The sequence below is a fragment of the Diorhabda sublineata genome, chromosome 1, assembly GCF_026230105.1.
Source record: "Diorhabda sublineata isolate icDioSubl1.1 chromosome 1, icDioSubl1.1, whole genome shotgun sequence".
Taxonomy (NCBI): domain Eukaryota; kingdom Metazoa; phylum Arthropoda; class Insecta; order Coleoptera; family Chrysomelidae; genus Diorhabda; species Diorhabda sublineata.
In genome coordinates, this window is record NC_079474.1 from 43,362,532 (window position 1) to 43,380,536 (window position 18,005).

Consider the following 18,005-nt stretch of genomic DNA (forward strand, 5'->3'; position numbering starts at 1 on the left):
CAGAGATTGATTATTTCGAAATATAGGTACCAATAAGAAAATAACGTGGAGTTTTCGTCGTTAACTGTACTTTAAAACATTACAATACAAACACAATATCTATCTATAGATACTCATATATAAAAGTTCCTGACGAATTTTTATTTATTTCGTTAGATGTATTTTCTTTATATACAAATAGTCCTACTACAATTGTGAAAGATATATTAAGCAAAAATTGGTCAAAATTAAAAAATAAACAGACATACTTCATAACGAAATCAACAAAGCTATAGAACTGACATTTATAACAACATACTTCAAATTTGGAAATGGATGGATATAAACAAATTGATGGTTGTGCTATGGAAGCTTCCATTTCAAGTGTTATAGCACAATTAGTAATGGAAAATCTTGAAGAAACCCTAAGCAAACTCCGATATGTAGATGATTTAATTACTGCCGTACCAAAAAATCAAATTTAAAACATAAATAAAAAATTCAATTCTTATCATATTCACTTCACAATCGAAATGTCACATTATAAAATTAAAAATAACATAATGTTATACGAAACCAACTTGGTCCTCAAGATATTTGAACTTCAATACATGTCGTCCTTTATTACGAAAAAGACCAGTGATAATAACTTTGTCTGATAGATCTATCCAAGCATAAGATGCTGAATTTAGATTCTTAGCTATTAGAAAAGCGAAAACTGCATTGAAAGAAGATAATTATATAGAACAACATATGCAAGAAAGGAATACTATAATCAATTCTTTTCTTACCATGTACAAGGACTTTCACAACAACTATCCAATTATATCAATAAATATGATATTAATATAAGTCATATATTATCCAGATATTTCACTAAGCTAGAATCTAAAATACCCAAAAACAAAAGGAGTATATTATATATCGAGTATCTTGTAAAGATTGTGACGCTGTCTACATAGGGCAGACATCACACTATTTAGAAAATAGACTAAAAGGTCATCAATACGATAGAAAACATAAAACTGCATTAACGAACTACGAAATATCAAAAAAAGATACAGTAATAAAGATCCTAGACTTCTTGAGACGGAATCAAATACAAGAAAAAGGGAATTTTTCGAAAAGGTTCACTGATACATATTTGAGATGTAAGAACTAAGGAAAAATTGATTCTCTTGTTAAAACAGATTTCTATTTCATTTTTATAATGATATTCTCATGATGTAGGTGATTTATTGATTAAAATAAATACTCATTCGTCAGAGTCAAATGATATCTTGATAAAGACTGAAAAAGTCAAAACGTGAGTATTATATACTTTTAAACGAATTTTTTATTGATAGAGACCTAAAATCAATATAATTTATCAACTAAACTATATAAAAGAGGTCTAAGAAATAAACACCGGCGCAAATCACAATTAATTAGACATTGTACTTCAGAAAAATGATGTTTCTTGTGTATATGGATTAAACCTCGGTGATTAATTTTTCTCTAATCAAATTGTAAATATGAATACCGAAAAGATTCCTTTTATTCTAGTGATAAAATAAGAAGTAAGACATTAATAGTTATTTGTGCAACAAGTGAGTAACGTAATACTCTACTTCAATTCCTACGAGTGAAAAAAATTTACTTTACTCACAAGTTTCATACAAAAATTTTTCTACGTCAGTAGACTTAAAAAAATTCGACAAAACTTTTATACGTTACTTTTTATAAGAGTTTGTAATCGCCTAAAATTTTATCGAGTTGAAAACTGAGAAGAAAATCAATTAAAACCCGAAAATAGTTAATTATGCAACAAAGTAATACTTTTTTCACAAATACGACTGTTTGACTGACAATTTCTACGAGTGAAAAAAGCTACTTTACTCACGAGCTTCATACAAAATTTTCTACGCCCGTCAATTCGACAAAACTTTTATCAATTTTTATTTTGAACTAGTAATATCAAAAGTACAACTGTGAGCATTATTAATTTGAAGTAAAGAAGAAGTTACATTACTATTGCTACTTGAATTGGCAACATTTAACGATTTCAAAGAAATAACATCTTCTATAGTTGTATTAGTACTTATTGGATTGTGAACATTGTCAATGTTGCTTGGAGTCGAACTAGTTGTTCGTGTTTTCATTCATTTTCACTGCAAAATCCATTTTGTTTTTTATTGAGTCGTCTACGTAACCCTCCGCAACTGTGTTGAATTATATCATCATCGGAATCCACTATTAGAGACGCCGAAAAGCGTCGAAATGTATGCTCAGCGTAGTAAATTTTGAAAAGGTATTGATACCTACAACTTGGGTTTTGCATTTTCCATTTCTATACTGCAGAAAGCAATGATCTGTTCTGACATTTATGGGTCGTTTTTTTTATAAATGTTTACCAAGTTTAATCTATTCTCAGATATTTCACCAATAACAGTTAGTAGACGTTCAGCATAAGGTTTTGTATCAGGTAAAACATTTCCGGTATTATTAATATCGTTACACTTCATTTTATATAATTCCTGCTTCCGCAGAGCTCCTGCGGTTCCGAATATTAGAGCAACCTGAAAGATGTTACAAACAATATCTATCCTTATACATGAGAAAATGATCGTCTGGAGCTTGCAACAGAAACTTAATAATTTCTTCACTTGCAAATGTTTTGGGTCTTTAGCCAACTAATTTATTCTTCAAATATGCAATGAATTTCGAGTATTTACTGATGTCTACTTCGTTATTTACCATTAGGATGCCTTTCAGTTTTGAATAAGTCGACCAAAGTGTTGAAGACTTCCACATTTTGGATTTAGTTTAAAAGTAAAATAGTAACACTCTTTCTGTGAAGCTGTTTATGACTTTTTCAGCTCGCCATTTCATAAAAGAATTATATTCCTTTAAATACTGTTCCCTGGATTTCTCAGGGAGAAGATTCGTAATCGCTGCAGTTGCCGATTCAACAACATCTTCTGGTGTGCAATTTAAACTTTCTTCGCTATTACTCTCTATCACTAATAATAATAATAATACTACACTCCTTTTAATGAAACACAAAACGGATTTTTTGACGAATTTCAAGAAATAAAAGTGAGACAGTTTATCGGAGAAACGAATTGACATGAGAAAGAAAGCCCATTATTTGAAAAAAAAATTTATAATTAAAAACAGACACGTGACTGCAGTTTTTTAACGCAAAACCGTGAAAAAATGAACCACTACGGTACTTTTTTTCACGCTTTTTGACCGATTCAGAAAAAAAACGAACATAAAAATTTATACTAATATAATAAGATTACAAAAAAAATATCATGATACGTTTAGACAATTGAATTACCCACACTTTTATTTTTCCAATATGATCGGTTTGTAAACATGTAGAATGGATGAAGCGGGTGCTCGATTTACATTGACATTATTAAAAGCATTTTTACGCACCTCATATCCGAACATACAAAACAAATGTTTGAAAAACTACTTTTTGAATAAAAATTGCACTTATCTGTTCAATAAATAAATAATCTAAATCATTTTATAAAGATATATAAAATTGAGTTAATGGACTTTATTAAGCTATCTTATCAATATTTCAATTAGTTTTCTAAAATATTCAATAAACAGAATAGTTCATTTGAACTGTTTACACATTTTCCACCTAAAAAAAAATTATAATAGAATAATAGGTTAGTTGTTTTTTATTAATTGACCTATTCGGCAAAAGTCCCACACTCCCTGGGAACTCGATATCTTCTTGTTAATTTTTGAATCACCTTAACTTATAGTCACGAGCCGTCGTCACTGCCCAAGTTCATCATTGAATCTTTTCAATTCCTAGCAGCGTTAAGTTTTATTAATCTCAGACCGTTCAAATGCGTGCATATATAAGTATATAATTCAAAAATGCAATTGCATAAATTAAAACATTGAACATTAAATTATATTAAAATTTCCTCAACTTGTAATCTAAAATCTAAATTATTTTACATGCTGAAGAAGTTCTCAAACTAAATTCGAACTTACTAAACTCTGAAGCCCCGGCAAAACTTGTGCATGGCCTCTGGCCCATAAGACGGGAATTCCCGCATGCTTGGCTGTTACCGAAACCGTAAACGCCGCCGGCGAATGACCAATGATCAAAACCGCCACGACACGTTTTTCTTCCAACTTCTCGCACACCCCTTCCAGCAAAATAGCACTGAAACTACCATTTTCCGGTAAGTCGATGACGATCGTCTCCAAACTTATATTGAAACCGACTTTCCCGCTTCTTCCCGATAAAAAATTCGAAGTCATGTTCATTAGTGTTTTATTGAATGCTCTAGAGAAACTTTGAGCGCTCGGTGTAGCCGCTATAGCAAAGTAAACGCGACCGTTGAGTGGTCCGTGGCCTTCGCTACGAACTGAAGTTATCAACAGGCAAAACTGTATAAATATTATCTTTAGCAGGTTATCTGGTAACAACATTTTGGGTAATTTGGGTGAAGGGGAAGGGGTTCTCATGGGTTGTGCTCGAGAAGGGTCATACTAGAAACGATTTAATAGGTTGTGAAGAATCGGTCATTATAGTATCTAAATCGATTATGAGAATTAATGATTTCGACATTTTTTAGGTTAGGAAAAGTTATTGCTTTGGTTGCTAACGCTAAGGCAATCGAAGGAATGGAGTAGATTTATTTGAATTTCACTTTGTTATAGATCGGTTGCTTCCTTTTGGGAACAGTCATTTTCTTGCATAAATACTAAAGCTTGTTGACATCTGAAAAAAAAAATAAACTTATTTATTTATAAATACTTTATAATATACAGGGTATACCAGGACTTTATGTAAATGGTATAATAATACGATTCCTCGTTTCTGATTTATAGGCATTTAAAGTTGTGAAATCAAAACTTATATTTCCCATTTCCCAATTTATACATTCGAACATTATGAATTTTTATGTTTGAAGGAATGAATAATTCTACACTACTATCTGAAGGCCAGGGGCGGCTTATGCCCAATTGGTAACAATCCAAAAATCGAACCACTCGTATGCACACATAAATTTAATGCCACCTATCGTGCTGATTTAAGAATATATTTTCCACTTGAATGAATACACAAAACGTCGATCCAGCCGTTTAGTTGCAGTATAGATAAATAACCTGGATACCCACTGCAGCGCCATCTACCGCCTGATTTTGAAGCTAAACCATCCATGGCACCACCCAAACGCATGTAAAAAAATTTGAATACTCAAATCATTTTTTACGAATTCTCTAAGAGGACGTTTTATTCTTTCGATACTTTGTTAACCCTGAACTCTGCTTCACATCATTAGTGTGAAAATTCCATTTTTCTACTTATTTGTAATTGTATTTTATTTTATACTAGCTGACCAAACAGAAGTTATCCTGCCTAGATACGGATTTATTTTGTTATATAAAGATTATACTGATCTTTATCAGACTCTAATCAAAGTTGCTGTTTTTACATGATATTCTTGAAAACGTTTATCTTCTCTTTCAAGGACCATATCCTTTCGAATTAGTAGTTGCGTCTATTCTCTTCTCATTTACCTTCTGACCAAACTAAGTGCGCTGATGGTTGTCCTAACAAATTGCTCAGTTTGGATGATTCCATCTTCCAAAAGTATCTTTCTATTGGTTTTAACTTGCATTTCAACTTCTTCATTATCTCCTTGTGAGCCCCATGTGACATAAATCCAGATTTATAGGATTAATAAAATTCTGAACTGAAACCAATAGTTGAAGTTTTGTATAGAGATTAGAACCATTTACAGATAAAGCCCAATTTGCAAGAGACGAAATAAATAATTCCCTTAATTCACATCTGTTGGTAGAAGAAGATATTATTCGAGAAAGTCATTCGGTTAAAGTGTGAATTGGTGTCATAAATTACTAATTTGTAGGTCATCGCTTTTTTGATGATCCCTTAAGAGGACTAGTGCAAAATATCTTGCCGATTTTGCTTGCCAACGCGATCCTTGTTATGCGAGTGATATATTTCATGACAACAGGTGAATGAGACGTATTTCGTGTCCTTTCAGATCCCCTGATTTTAATCTTCTTGACTAACATATTTGGAGATAATTGAAGCAACTAGTTTACACTGGTAGAGTATAAATAACCGACAACAATGATTTAATAGAGTTATAAGACAAATACATATTATTAGATTTGGTTTTATTGTTTATATTGACCGTTCCGAAACATTTTCGTTTGAACTGATGTTCATCTTCTGCGATTGGCTTCCTTGAACACTTCTAGAAAACAAATACTGGTGTACTGTTCAAAATTGATGGTTCTACGTTGCTTTAATGCAACGTTGGCGACCATATTCTTCAAAGTGCTTCAAGCTTGAACAACTTTCGTTGCATTTGGTTTCAATCGATTTTTGTTTATTATCGGGCTCATATGGAGAGATCCATGATTCGTCGCCTATCACGATTCTATATACGTCTTTTGAAGCACTACGATTGATACGAGATTTTTTTGAGCGATTGTCAAATTATGTGGTATACCACGCGAACAAATCTTTTTGACAGACAAATGTTTATGCGGTATAAGACATGATGATCTTGCAATATCAGTTTACGCGTAACATAACTAAGAAAATATTGGGAAACATTAGCATTTGGAATTTTAATTTTCGTTTTTCAAAATGAAATTTTTCATTGTCTGGATTTATTAAAGAGTATTTTGGAAAATTAGCTGGAAATAAAAGTCGGTGAATGAAATAACTGGAAGAATAAACAGTACATTTTTATTTGAAGCGTGGAAAATCCAATTTAACTCCTCAACGCCATCTGGAGAAATTGTCTCGAATTCTTTCCAAGCGAGATGTTTACAAAACGAGTTGACATCATAGAACAAGGGATGGAAATAGAACAAAGTTTATAAGAGCAGAGTTGAAAAAAAATTATGAATATATTATTTTTGTCACATGTATGATTGTACATTTTCTAGAAACAAAAAGTTTTTGTGGTTATACTGAGTATTAATATTAATTAATATTAATTATAATAATAATTAACTTTCATATTCGATTGAGAAAGTTTTGGAAAATCTGGAAGCAGGCTGCTGGTGAATATTCAATGATATATTCCATACAGTTCTGTTAATAACAAGGGCTTGGAGACATACTTTATTGATAGAAAACAATGAACTAGAGACCCCAGTCCCCATATTAAGGAATAATGGAATCACCTGGTATATGGATGAATCCAGAATGAACGATGAGAGTGGTTAGATCGCACAACAGGAATCAGTAAAACCATTAATATGCTCATGACCCTTTCTTGATGTGACCAAAAGTGTAGCTCGCAAAACAAGTTCTTTGGAAATATATAGGAACTTTTGACACAGGATAATCTGAAGTATAAATAGATGAGCCTTCTGCCTGTCATACCAATCAATTACAAAAACGGGTGCTAAATATGACTGGTATTTCAACCGGACTCGGCCATCCCCATGATATAAGCATCACGAACGCAACGATGAAAAAAAGAAATTTTAGATAATTGTAGATAATTCATCACTCAAACAAGAGAGATGCAAACATTTGGGCAAACATTACAGTTTGTCCAGTGACGTAGAAAGATCAAGCTAATGTGCCTCATTAACTTTTCCAAGAATATCGGTTTTAAGTTTCAAGTGGGGCACAACACCTACTAACTCAACTATAAGGCTGATACTAACAATAAGGAAAATATTTCTTCAGCTGGTTTAGCGTAAATTTGAAAAATAGTTAAAATAACTATACCTTAGTATCTTATGATGCTAAATATATTCCGCGATCCACTCTCTTCTCTTTGTTTATGTCACCGTATTTCATAAATTCTTGCGAGGGACAATTTTCTCAAGACAAACTCCACATAATTACATTGTGAAGTTTCTAAATATTATTTTATCAGACAATTTCGGACGAGCTTTCAAGAATCAAAATTGTATGTAGCGCTTTTAAAATTTTCCAGAAAATGACAGTCGCTTAAGTGTTTTTCTTTTTCGTTATTTCCACACACACAAAAGTGGTTTTACTCGTTGTCGTTTTATTCAAGATAATAGTATATTGTAGTACGCTAATGGGATAAATCTTTCATTCTTGAGAGTTTTCTTAGCTAGAGTTAACTCGATTTCAGTTACATTTTATACTTATTTGAAAGGAGACATCACGCATACACAATTTTGTTTATTTATAAATAATTCAGAATGGAGATATACTTCCAGTATATCTCCTAGGGCGGGTGAAGATTCGACATTTCGATTAGTCAGAAGAAAGTGACAGCCATTTAAGTTAAACTACTTTTGTTATTTTTAAAACATTTTCGTGTGTTAATTTTTTATTGGTTTGCCGAATTTAAACGTGGTCGTACAGACACCTATGATGGTGAACGTTCGGGTCGTCCAATTGAGGTGGTTCTTCCAGAAAATATCAAAAAAGTCCGCAAATTTGTTATATCCAATCGTAAATTAAAATTGCGTAAGATAGCTGCGGCCGTTAAGATATTAGAAAGCAGTATGTTTACAGTTACACATGAACATTTGACCACGAGAAAGCTTTTTTCAAAGTTGGTTCCATGCTTACTCACAGTCGATCAAAAACAACTACGTGTTGATGATTCAGAGCAGTAAATGGCCATGTTTACATATAATAAATCAGATTTCTTCACTTCACTGCGGAATCAAAACGATCATCATCTGAGTGGACTACAGCCCGTGAACCACGTCCAAAGGGTCCAGAGGCACAACAGTCAGCTGGGAAGGTTATGGCTTCAATATTTTGAAATGCGCATGGAGTAATGTTCATCGACTATCTCCAAAAGGGAGGGACAATCAATAGCGAATACAACATAGAGTTGTTGGATCGTTTGAATGCAAAAATCGAGGAAAAACAACCCCATATGTCGAAGAAATAAACCACTGTTTCACCAAGAAAATGCACTGATTCACAAGTAGATGGCAACGATGGTTAAATTGAACGAATTACACTTCGAATTGCTTCCTCATTCACCGTATAGTCCAGATCTGGTCCCCAGTGACTAATGGCTAATCGCTGATCTCAAAAAAATGCAGCCGGAAGAAGCAATAACTAGAACTGAAGCCTATTTTGAGGCAAAAGACAAATCCTTCTACAAGCACGGCATCGAGAAGTTAGAGAAGCGTTGGAATGATTGTATTGCCCTTGAAGGAGATTACATTGATGAATAAATGTGTTTTTCTTAGTCACACGACTTGTTGGGTAATGATTATTTCTTCTGTGTCCTTCATTAGCGTATATCGCAAAAAGTAACTAGGTAACTTAAATATGTCATGAAGATCAATATTGTCTTTTTAAGGGCGATATAATTAATAATAACGATCCAAATATATATTTCAATTACCCATAAAATGGAAAAGTGCCCATAAATGACAAAAATATAACTAATTTTCCTTATAAATTTTCAATAATTTCAGCACAGATAATTTGATATTATCTGAATAAAAACATATCAAAAAATGGTTAGAATATTGAAGAGTTGAATGAACACACTATGAGAAAAATTTTGTAACAGAAAAATATTAGATATAATATAAAATTTTCCATGAAGTTGAATTTCCAAATAATAGAAACAAAACTTGCTGCAAAATCATGAATTCGGAAAGGGAATTGAACAGTCAGAAATAATAATGAACATGTTTACATTACCACCACATCAATTACACTTCTAATATTTTTCGTTTCTCCTTGAACATTTTCTGGTTAACTATCATCCCACGAAAATTTTGGTTGTCTTCCAGATTTTCATTTTACCCTCATAGTCCAATGGTAGAAATGTACTAAAGGAAAAACAACGAGGTTTTGAGCCTTTCTTATAACTAATGGTTCAAATTGTACAGTAACTGTAATATTTGTTACCAGCAATATAGTTTATTGCTCTTTACTGTGCTCACCACCATGACGCTAAGAAAGTGTCAAACTAAGAAAGTTGGTGGTGAAAGTGCAAATGCAACGAACCTTCTCTAACATGAAGTCATGACATTTACCAATTCTATTACTGATTTGAAATGAAATGTCTCCTAGTGATATCGGAAATTCTCCAGTTTTTTCACGTAAGATAGGTCCTGATACACTATGTTGTTGTCATAACTATTTAAATCATTCCCTTGAAATCCAGTGATATTGAAAGTTCTTCGGTTTTTTTATACAATTAGCCCTGATAAACTCATATTCTTGTCACGAAACCGAACCAAAAAATTTGACTGGTCATTATCTTTTGCAAAGTTGTTAAGCTGTGTACTCTAGAACTGTTGGTGATATTCATACTGAACAGCACACCTACCTTTGCAATTGACTGATGTTTCAATTACTTGTCTTCTTCAGACTCTGAATGTAAGCTGATCACATTTTTTTTTACTTACACAGGTCTTACAATTTCCCTAATTCTCGGTATCTATTTACGGAACACCATGTGTACAATAATTATTTTATAACTTTTATAACTTTCGATCTGTCATCATGTATTGGAAAATGCTTTGTATAATTTGTGGTAGATTTCCAATCTCCAAAGAGACCGTAATTATGATTGAATTATCCAACAGAAACGTAAAGCACTCTGTCAATTATCATGTCATTTGCCAATGTCAGTTCCGCTTCACATCACCAGAACTTTAGATCAAATTATATAGTTAACTAGTTTGTCAACACTGATTTTTTTTCAAATTGCTAGGAAAATGCTAGCTTACTCAACTGAAAAACCATATATTGTTCATTATTTGAGAAATAGTTTTCACCACAGTACAACTAAACCATTCTGTATTTCATTTAAATAAATACCTATGTTAATTTTAATTTCCTACTTTGAAAATCAATGTTTTTCTTATATTATTTTCATTTCTATTTTTTTTCTTTGTTTCCTTTATTTATCGTTAATTTTTTGCTTTTTGTATTAATTTTGTTGAAATAAATACAATATTCAGTGTTCCTAAGGCTAAAATAACAAACCCATTTCGTATTTTTTTGTAAGTAAATATGTCACATGCGTAAAGGAACCGTTAGGTAAATCTATGTCACCTTAGTTCAAGTTTGTCCTTGTGACTTGTATTATAACTAAACTGGTATTGAAAGAGAATTGCAATATTTTTAATCCAAAGGAATTAGCCAGGAAAGTAGTTGTTTTCTCTTTTGAAAAACGGTGAAAATATTTTCAACGGTGAATAGTAGAAATCATTTATTTTGATCTCTTCCGAGCTAATATTTTGGAAAATGTCACCCACCAAATTATCACTACTAATTTACAGTTTATTATTACTATTATTATTCTCCATTTATTTCTGTTCTAAACGCGTCTGTTCTATTTATGTACTCCTAGACTATGCATATCTAGTACAATTATCTTCCTATTCAGTTTCTATCCTTCCTGGCAATCTTTTCTTGTTATCTTTCTCTTATTCGTTTTTCCATTCTTTCAATATGTCCGTACCACGGTAATCTTTTCGATTTAATAGTTTTTACTATATCTTCAGTTTCACTGGTCCACGAATTCCCCTAATTATTCTCCTCTCATATATTTTTAGTTGTTTTTCGTCCATATTTGTTAGTATCATAGGTTTAGCGGCGTATGTATCTACTCGTTTTTTCGCAATCTTGTAGACTCTTAATTTGGTTGCTCAGCGTAATCTCTTATTCCGTATTATGATTTTGTACTTCATTCATCATCAATCATTTTTCTTGTCTCATTCTTTATATCATATTTCTGTTGCTTATCATTATTCCTAAGGTGTTGACTGCTTCTTCCTTCTTGCAATTTCGCAAACACTATATTTTTTTAAATATCATCACTTAAGTTTGTTCAACAAAATCCAAGAAAAACGAAATAATTTGGAAATATATTTATCTGGTATTAGATCAACCTTATTCTTGCATGAATTTTCCTATGAATTCGAATGGATTTCATTCTTAAACGATTTTTGGTAATTTTCTGTAGTGGTACCTCTGAAGTACATTTTGACAGTTGACTGGACAATGCATTCTTCGATGATGTGAGATTATTTCAATTTTAAGATATTATTTACAAGCTTTTAAAAAAGTAAATGTAGTTATGAAATATGGACAAATCATACAAATATATTTTCTAAAGAGGTAAATTATTTATGTGGCGTCGTACTGCAATTTTGGTAATGTAAATTGAGGTTTTCTATCCAACATTCCGCTTACAGGAGTTTTTTCTGACTCAAGCGAACTTTTAAATTCAAATATTATTTCCAAAGTCAACTGTCAAATATAAATCAGTGCAACCAACCGACCACCTACGTAACGGTGTAATTTCCCTAATATACATTTTTCTTTAAATAAATAATGTAGATACAAGCCGAAACAGAAAAAGAGAATGAAACGCTCGTAACAGAGGCCATTCCAGTATTCGTGCGTGTTCGAATTTGGAACTCTTGCTGCAATGAAAAACCTTCTCCCACTTGTATTTCAATATTCTATTCATGAAATACACATTTTCAACTATTTCTTTTTTATGGATCTTGAATAATTCGGAATTTAATTTAAAAACCATTTTCCAAGTGACGCCCCTGTACTTCATTGAAATGCTAACCGAAATCGGTATTGGAATGATAAAGTCATATTTCACGTTCCAATAAAATATGGTTTATTTTAACATCGTTGTTAGTCATATATTCATGATCACGTGCATTAATATAGTTGGCGTATCCAAGCTATTTCAGTTTAGTTGTTGTTCCAGTTAGATATTACATAGTTAACGTTTCATGTTAAAACTTAGAATTTAATCTGGCTAAAGCCGATTACTCTAACATACATATTATAACAATTACGAGAATTTTCATAAACTGACTCAGAAGAAACAGATTTTTGCAAAGATTTTAGCCGGTAGGCTTTTAGGAACAATACTCGCCGCTGAAAGTTTTTCCTTTTTCAAGATAGTCAATGGAAATTATCCCACGAGCAACCCAAAAAACCGACGCCATGATCTTGCCTGCAGATGGAACCGTATTTGCCTTCTTTGGAGCCGGTTCTCCCTTTTCAGTCCTCTGTTTTGATTATTTTTTTGTTTTGGGTATGAAGTGATGGACCTACATTTCATTCATGTTTATGAAACGGCGCAAAAATTTGGCTTTACTTCTATCATTACTCTCTAAACATTACCAAATACTCGAACGAAACATATTCACGAAGCTGTTTTCATTCCATTGTGAGCAAATTCGACACCCATCTTGCGCAAAGGTTTCTCATGTCCAAATTTTCAGTTAATATGCGATGTACCGCACTTTTTAAAATGCCTACTATGTCTGCTAGCTCGCACACTTTCAGTCAACGATCATCCAGTACTACTATATGGATTTTATTCAACATTTCTCGAGTCGTCACCTCATTTGGTCTACCATTAAGATACTGGTCTTTGCAGATCGTACGGCCTCGTTTAAACTCTGCTACTAAATATTTTGTAAATGATGCGAACTTTAGACCAAAGTATGAAGAAAAGTTATTTTTTGTCTCAATTTTAGGTCTCTTTTTTATGAGAATCAAATTGAAATAAAATGTATAAATTGACGATCTTTATCAACATGTTTTGAAATCTCGTAAAACATTTATAAAAAGGTGTAAGAAATAAGAAGGTTGGAGAGAAGAAAAGTATTTTTACTATAAATGTTGTTTTCTCTTCTGAAAACTGTCGATATTGTAGTGGAGGCAATTCCCGTTAACGTAATTGAAGCGAGAAGGTAATATTTCAAATCGAACCTTTCTTTATTAATGGAACCAGCTCAAATCAGCTCACTTTAAAATTCTGCAAATATCTATTGACCGGCCTCCTTTAAATATTCGACAGATTCATTTCTTTCAACGACTGCCCTGCTTATTCTACCCAAAGAATTATTAATTCGATAAATTATCAGTTTGGTGAAAGTTAGTTTGGAGAATAAGTAACACGGTGGCCTCTAAGATTCCCGGATCTTATAATAATGTGGACATTCCACACATTCCGCACATTCCGAATGATATTGGGATATTAAAAAACAGAATAGCTAGAGCAGCTCAATCAATTACAAAAACATGCAGTTATTTTTAATCAACTATCACTAATTAGTGTTTATCCAGTTGAAATAAACCAAATATGAATTTTTTATTATGATAAAAATTGAAAATTATAGTTTACAGCTGATATGACTGAAAACGTTGATTTTGAACAACTTTTCCCAATAACTTTTTTATATTTGCCACATAAAAGACACTTCACTCACTTTTTAGAAATTTTCCGAGGCATACTTGATTCTCCAAATTGAAATTATGCTAGAATTTAGCCTTTTACCAAGCAAGGTGAAACGTCAAATCATAAATATTGAAATCAATTTTATTTTTTACAATAATCGTTTCACCTATCCGAGGACACATTATATATTATATGCTTGATTGGAAATCAGCGAATTCGTGCATATTCCAAGAAAAAAATTTGATTGAATTTGATTGGATTTATTCCAAATTAGAAACTTGAATTTGTAAATATTCTTCAGAAACAATTTGATAGATAAATTGTATACCATTTGTTTTATTGTTAATTTCTTCAACTTCCTATAGAATACGCCCACTATTAAGCCGATTTTGAAAACTTAAAATGTTATATAATAGCAAATGCGCAACTTCTCAGTAAAACTAACAAGCTGATTTCACAATTATTCTCGAAAAAATATACAAGATAATTATTACTCTATTTTTGGATGTCTAAACTAGACGCGTTCTATGAAAATTAGCATCTCAAATAAGTCGAATTTTTAGTTACACATCCCGTTAATAGCCAAATGGTGAAAAAAAACGGCTCAAATTATTCGGAAAAAATCAAATACTCAATAAGTGTACGTCAGCACGTAATTGTAGCAAAATTTATTTTAGATAAACTTCCTACCTCACCTTAGAAAAAACTTCCCGCAACTTTTTCTCATATTTTCGACCACGACGAACTACACACAACTTGAAATTAAAAAAGAAATACAAGTCTTATATTCTTACAGAGAAATATAACCGATTTTTCTTTAAAATATACGTTCGGATTAGTACTCGCTATAGTACACGCGTAAATTTCAAACTATCCGCCTTGCGCGATTGTTTCGTCGTACTTAGAGTTCGGAGATAGAGAATTTTGATGCATGCACCACAAGCGCTGAAGTCCCTCTATCCAGCCAGCCCTGTAACTGGATGGAGGCGCATGCCTCAACCAAGAATCGATGAGACCCATCCCATCTGTGTTAGATATAATTTCTCATGTTATTTTTTGTAATTAATCTAGAAGTTTGTTGTCTAATAAATAAAAGATGTTACCTTTAGTACATAAACTTCTTATCAATTCAGTATCCCGTATAGTACAACTAGAATTAATGTTTCGAATCTTTTTGAACGTTGCCGGTTTGGGATATTTTCTTACGAGAATGTGACGTCAATATATTGTAACGCGTACAGGGACTAACGACGCGTTTTACGTAGACAGTACAAGTGAAACCAAAATGTTTTATCGTAATTGTGCAAAACATTATCAGCAAATTAAGAAACTTCATGACAACAAATATAAAATGTTGCGCTTAGAGTATAACCAACCCAAAACAAATATGAAGAGAATATGAAAAAAAAGATGCACATCTCGTTCATTTTATAATTTTCTATTTTTTCTTTTTGAGTCTAATTGGAACTGATATGTTAAATTAGTACAATTCCCAGATCCTTAAAAACATAACGTAATTAAAAAACACTGTTCTTAATTTATTTACACACTATACAGTACACTTAACACTTAAAATAATTTACTTATAAATATCATTTAAATAATTTCTGCGATTACTATAACTAATTCGTTATTTTCACTGCGACTATTTATTTAAAACTTAACTCACTGTGCTTAAATAAATCATTTATATACTTAAATAAAATTCTACAAAGTTCTAGAACAAAAACAGAAGAAATAATCAAATAGACTTTCCTAGAAATTACTTAAAAGAAATACTAAACCATCCGCTACAATAAAAAGTTCTAAAAGGCGCTTTCACCATTTATAAAAAATATGAAAGACGCCACGCGAATTAGCCAAATTTTAAAATTCAAGTGTAGCTGGACAGGGCCGGCCTAAGGACCCATTTCCGTTGTTCGTAGCAATAACATTTATGGTTTAACAACGACATTATTCGCAATCCATTATTGTTGCGCACGATGGATTTATAAATATTATTCTACATTGAAGGATATACCGGTACTACTCAAAAATGAAATGCAAAAGTTAGTAGGAATTAGTAAAACGTTAAAGAAATATTATGTTTTATTTATTATTTTATTAATTGGGGCCAATTAAATTGACAATAAATGAAACAAAGGTGGCACATCACAATGAATTTAGGAGAAACGGATCTTCAAATTAGACTAGGAATGTCAATCAGTGCGGAAAATTTCATAGATACTACTACAATGCATCGATCATAATCTTGTGAGAAAAAGAAAAGCCCTGTAAATTACTTTGTACTTGGCATATTATTAAAAACCGGTATATACAAAACAGGTACGTAATAATAATGATTACACTGAATTTATTAATCTGCGAGCCAAAATTGAAAGTGACATACATCGAAGTCATTACAATTCCGAATACTGAAAAACAGCTATCAAAGGATCCAAAGAAATGATGGTTCTATCTAAATACCAATAGAAAAACTATTAGTATACCTAATAAAAAAAAAATAAACTGGAACCTAACAGGTTGTATGTTCAATATTTTTATTCTGCCGTTTAGCTAGAATATGAAAATATCCATTTGTTTTTCTAAGATCCCACATGGATGCTTAAAGCTTTTTTCTGTCATCACAGCTTTGTGTAATTTCTTATCTTCTTCCACTTTTGAATTCTAGTTTGATCAAGTGTACCAAGCTGTACATTTAATATTTTCATAGTCCCTTATAGCTCGAATATATTATTGTCTATTTGTTTTATCTAAAAGCCCACTCAAATAGGATCTTCCGGAGTATCATGGAATCTTTTTCAGATTCTGATTCACGTAACTAAGCTAGTAAGTCAAAAAAGGCAAGGGTAAGAAGCCAGTAAAAAATTAAACTGTAAAACTTTGTGGGGTTGAACAAAAAAGGGCAAGGTTAACTAGTTGTGTCGCTTTCAACTAAATAACTCAACGACAGAAAAAACCGGAACACTCCCTTTTTTTATATTAAAACCTGGTTATCAGAACTGTCTATGGGTAGCTTTGTTATTATAGAGAAGTTAGGATCTGAGTCCATTGAACTTATCCTGTCAGGATTAGTATGATATGTGATAAGACTTAGATGTGACTTATTTGTCTTATCATTGCTTTACCTAATAGAACTCTTTTACACTGAAGGTTTTTCGCACCTCAAACCATGCCTTTTCTGAAATTAATAAACGTGTTTATTCATTTCTATCGAGGCAAAGCAAGGAAAGGACAGAGCACAATAACTCTTGGAGTAGTGAATTCCACCATTAATTATGCACTTTAGTGGTTTGTGAAGGATGGTAGTTAAGAATAGGAGCCATGCAATGGCGACCACAACTGAAGACGACAACCGATTTCCCACGCTTTTAGTATTGAGAGACCGTCATTCAACTGCTACTGATATTCGAGACAATTTCCTTGTGGTGCGTTATATGCGTGTTATTTAGGATACAGTACGGCAAAGATTTGGGGAACGTGGACTTGTCAAAACAACAGGGATCCAACTTCTGGAAAGACATTGTAGAGAAAGGTGATTATTTGACGACCAGCAATTTCATTGAAGTTCTATTAACAGATGAGTTTTTCTCCCATTTATACTACTCAGACGATCGAGAGAGAGAATGGAGATTAATAGGGAAGCAATTTGCTCGATGTACTTTTTGCGCGATCTTTCCAAAGAATATCAGTTTCAGTTTGAAATACAATTAGCTTCCACGCCCATGCTGAACTGATTTTTATTGATAATTAGGCTGTGATTGCTCGAAAGTACATCGAGGAAGTGCTCATAGAGGCTCCGTTTATTGGTGATCAATTCAT

At 32.2% G+C, this 18,005-nt stretch overlaps 1 protein-coding gene across 1 annotated transcript in view; it reads right to left on the minus strand.

The window, feature by feature from the left end:
- The window catches only part of LOC130443981 (uncharacterized), a 140,997-nt gene extending 125,856 nt beyond the window's left edge, over window positions 1-15,141 (minus strand). The window contains exons 1-2 of the mRNA XM_056778921.1: window positions 14,879-15,141; window positions 3,988-4,723 (exon numbers count right to left, since the gene is read on the minus strand). Of these exons, the coding sequence (XP_056634899.1) occupies window positions 3,988-4,467 (480 nt within the window). The 5' untranslated portion in view covers window positions 4,468-4,723; window positions 14,879-15,141. The remainder of the gene's footprint in view (window positions 1-3,987; window positions 4,724-14,878) is intronic.
- Window positions 15,142-18,005: the final 2,864 nt, after the last annotated feature.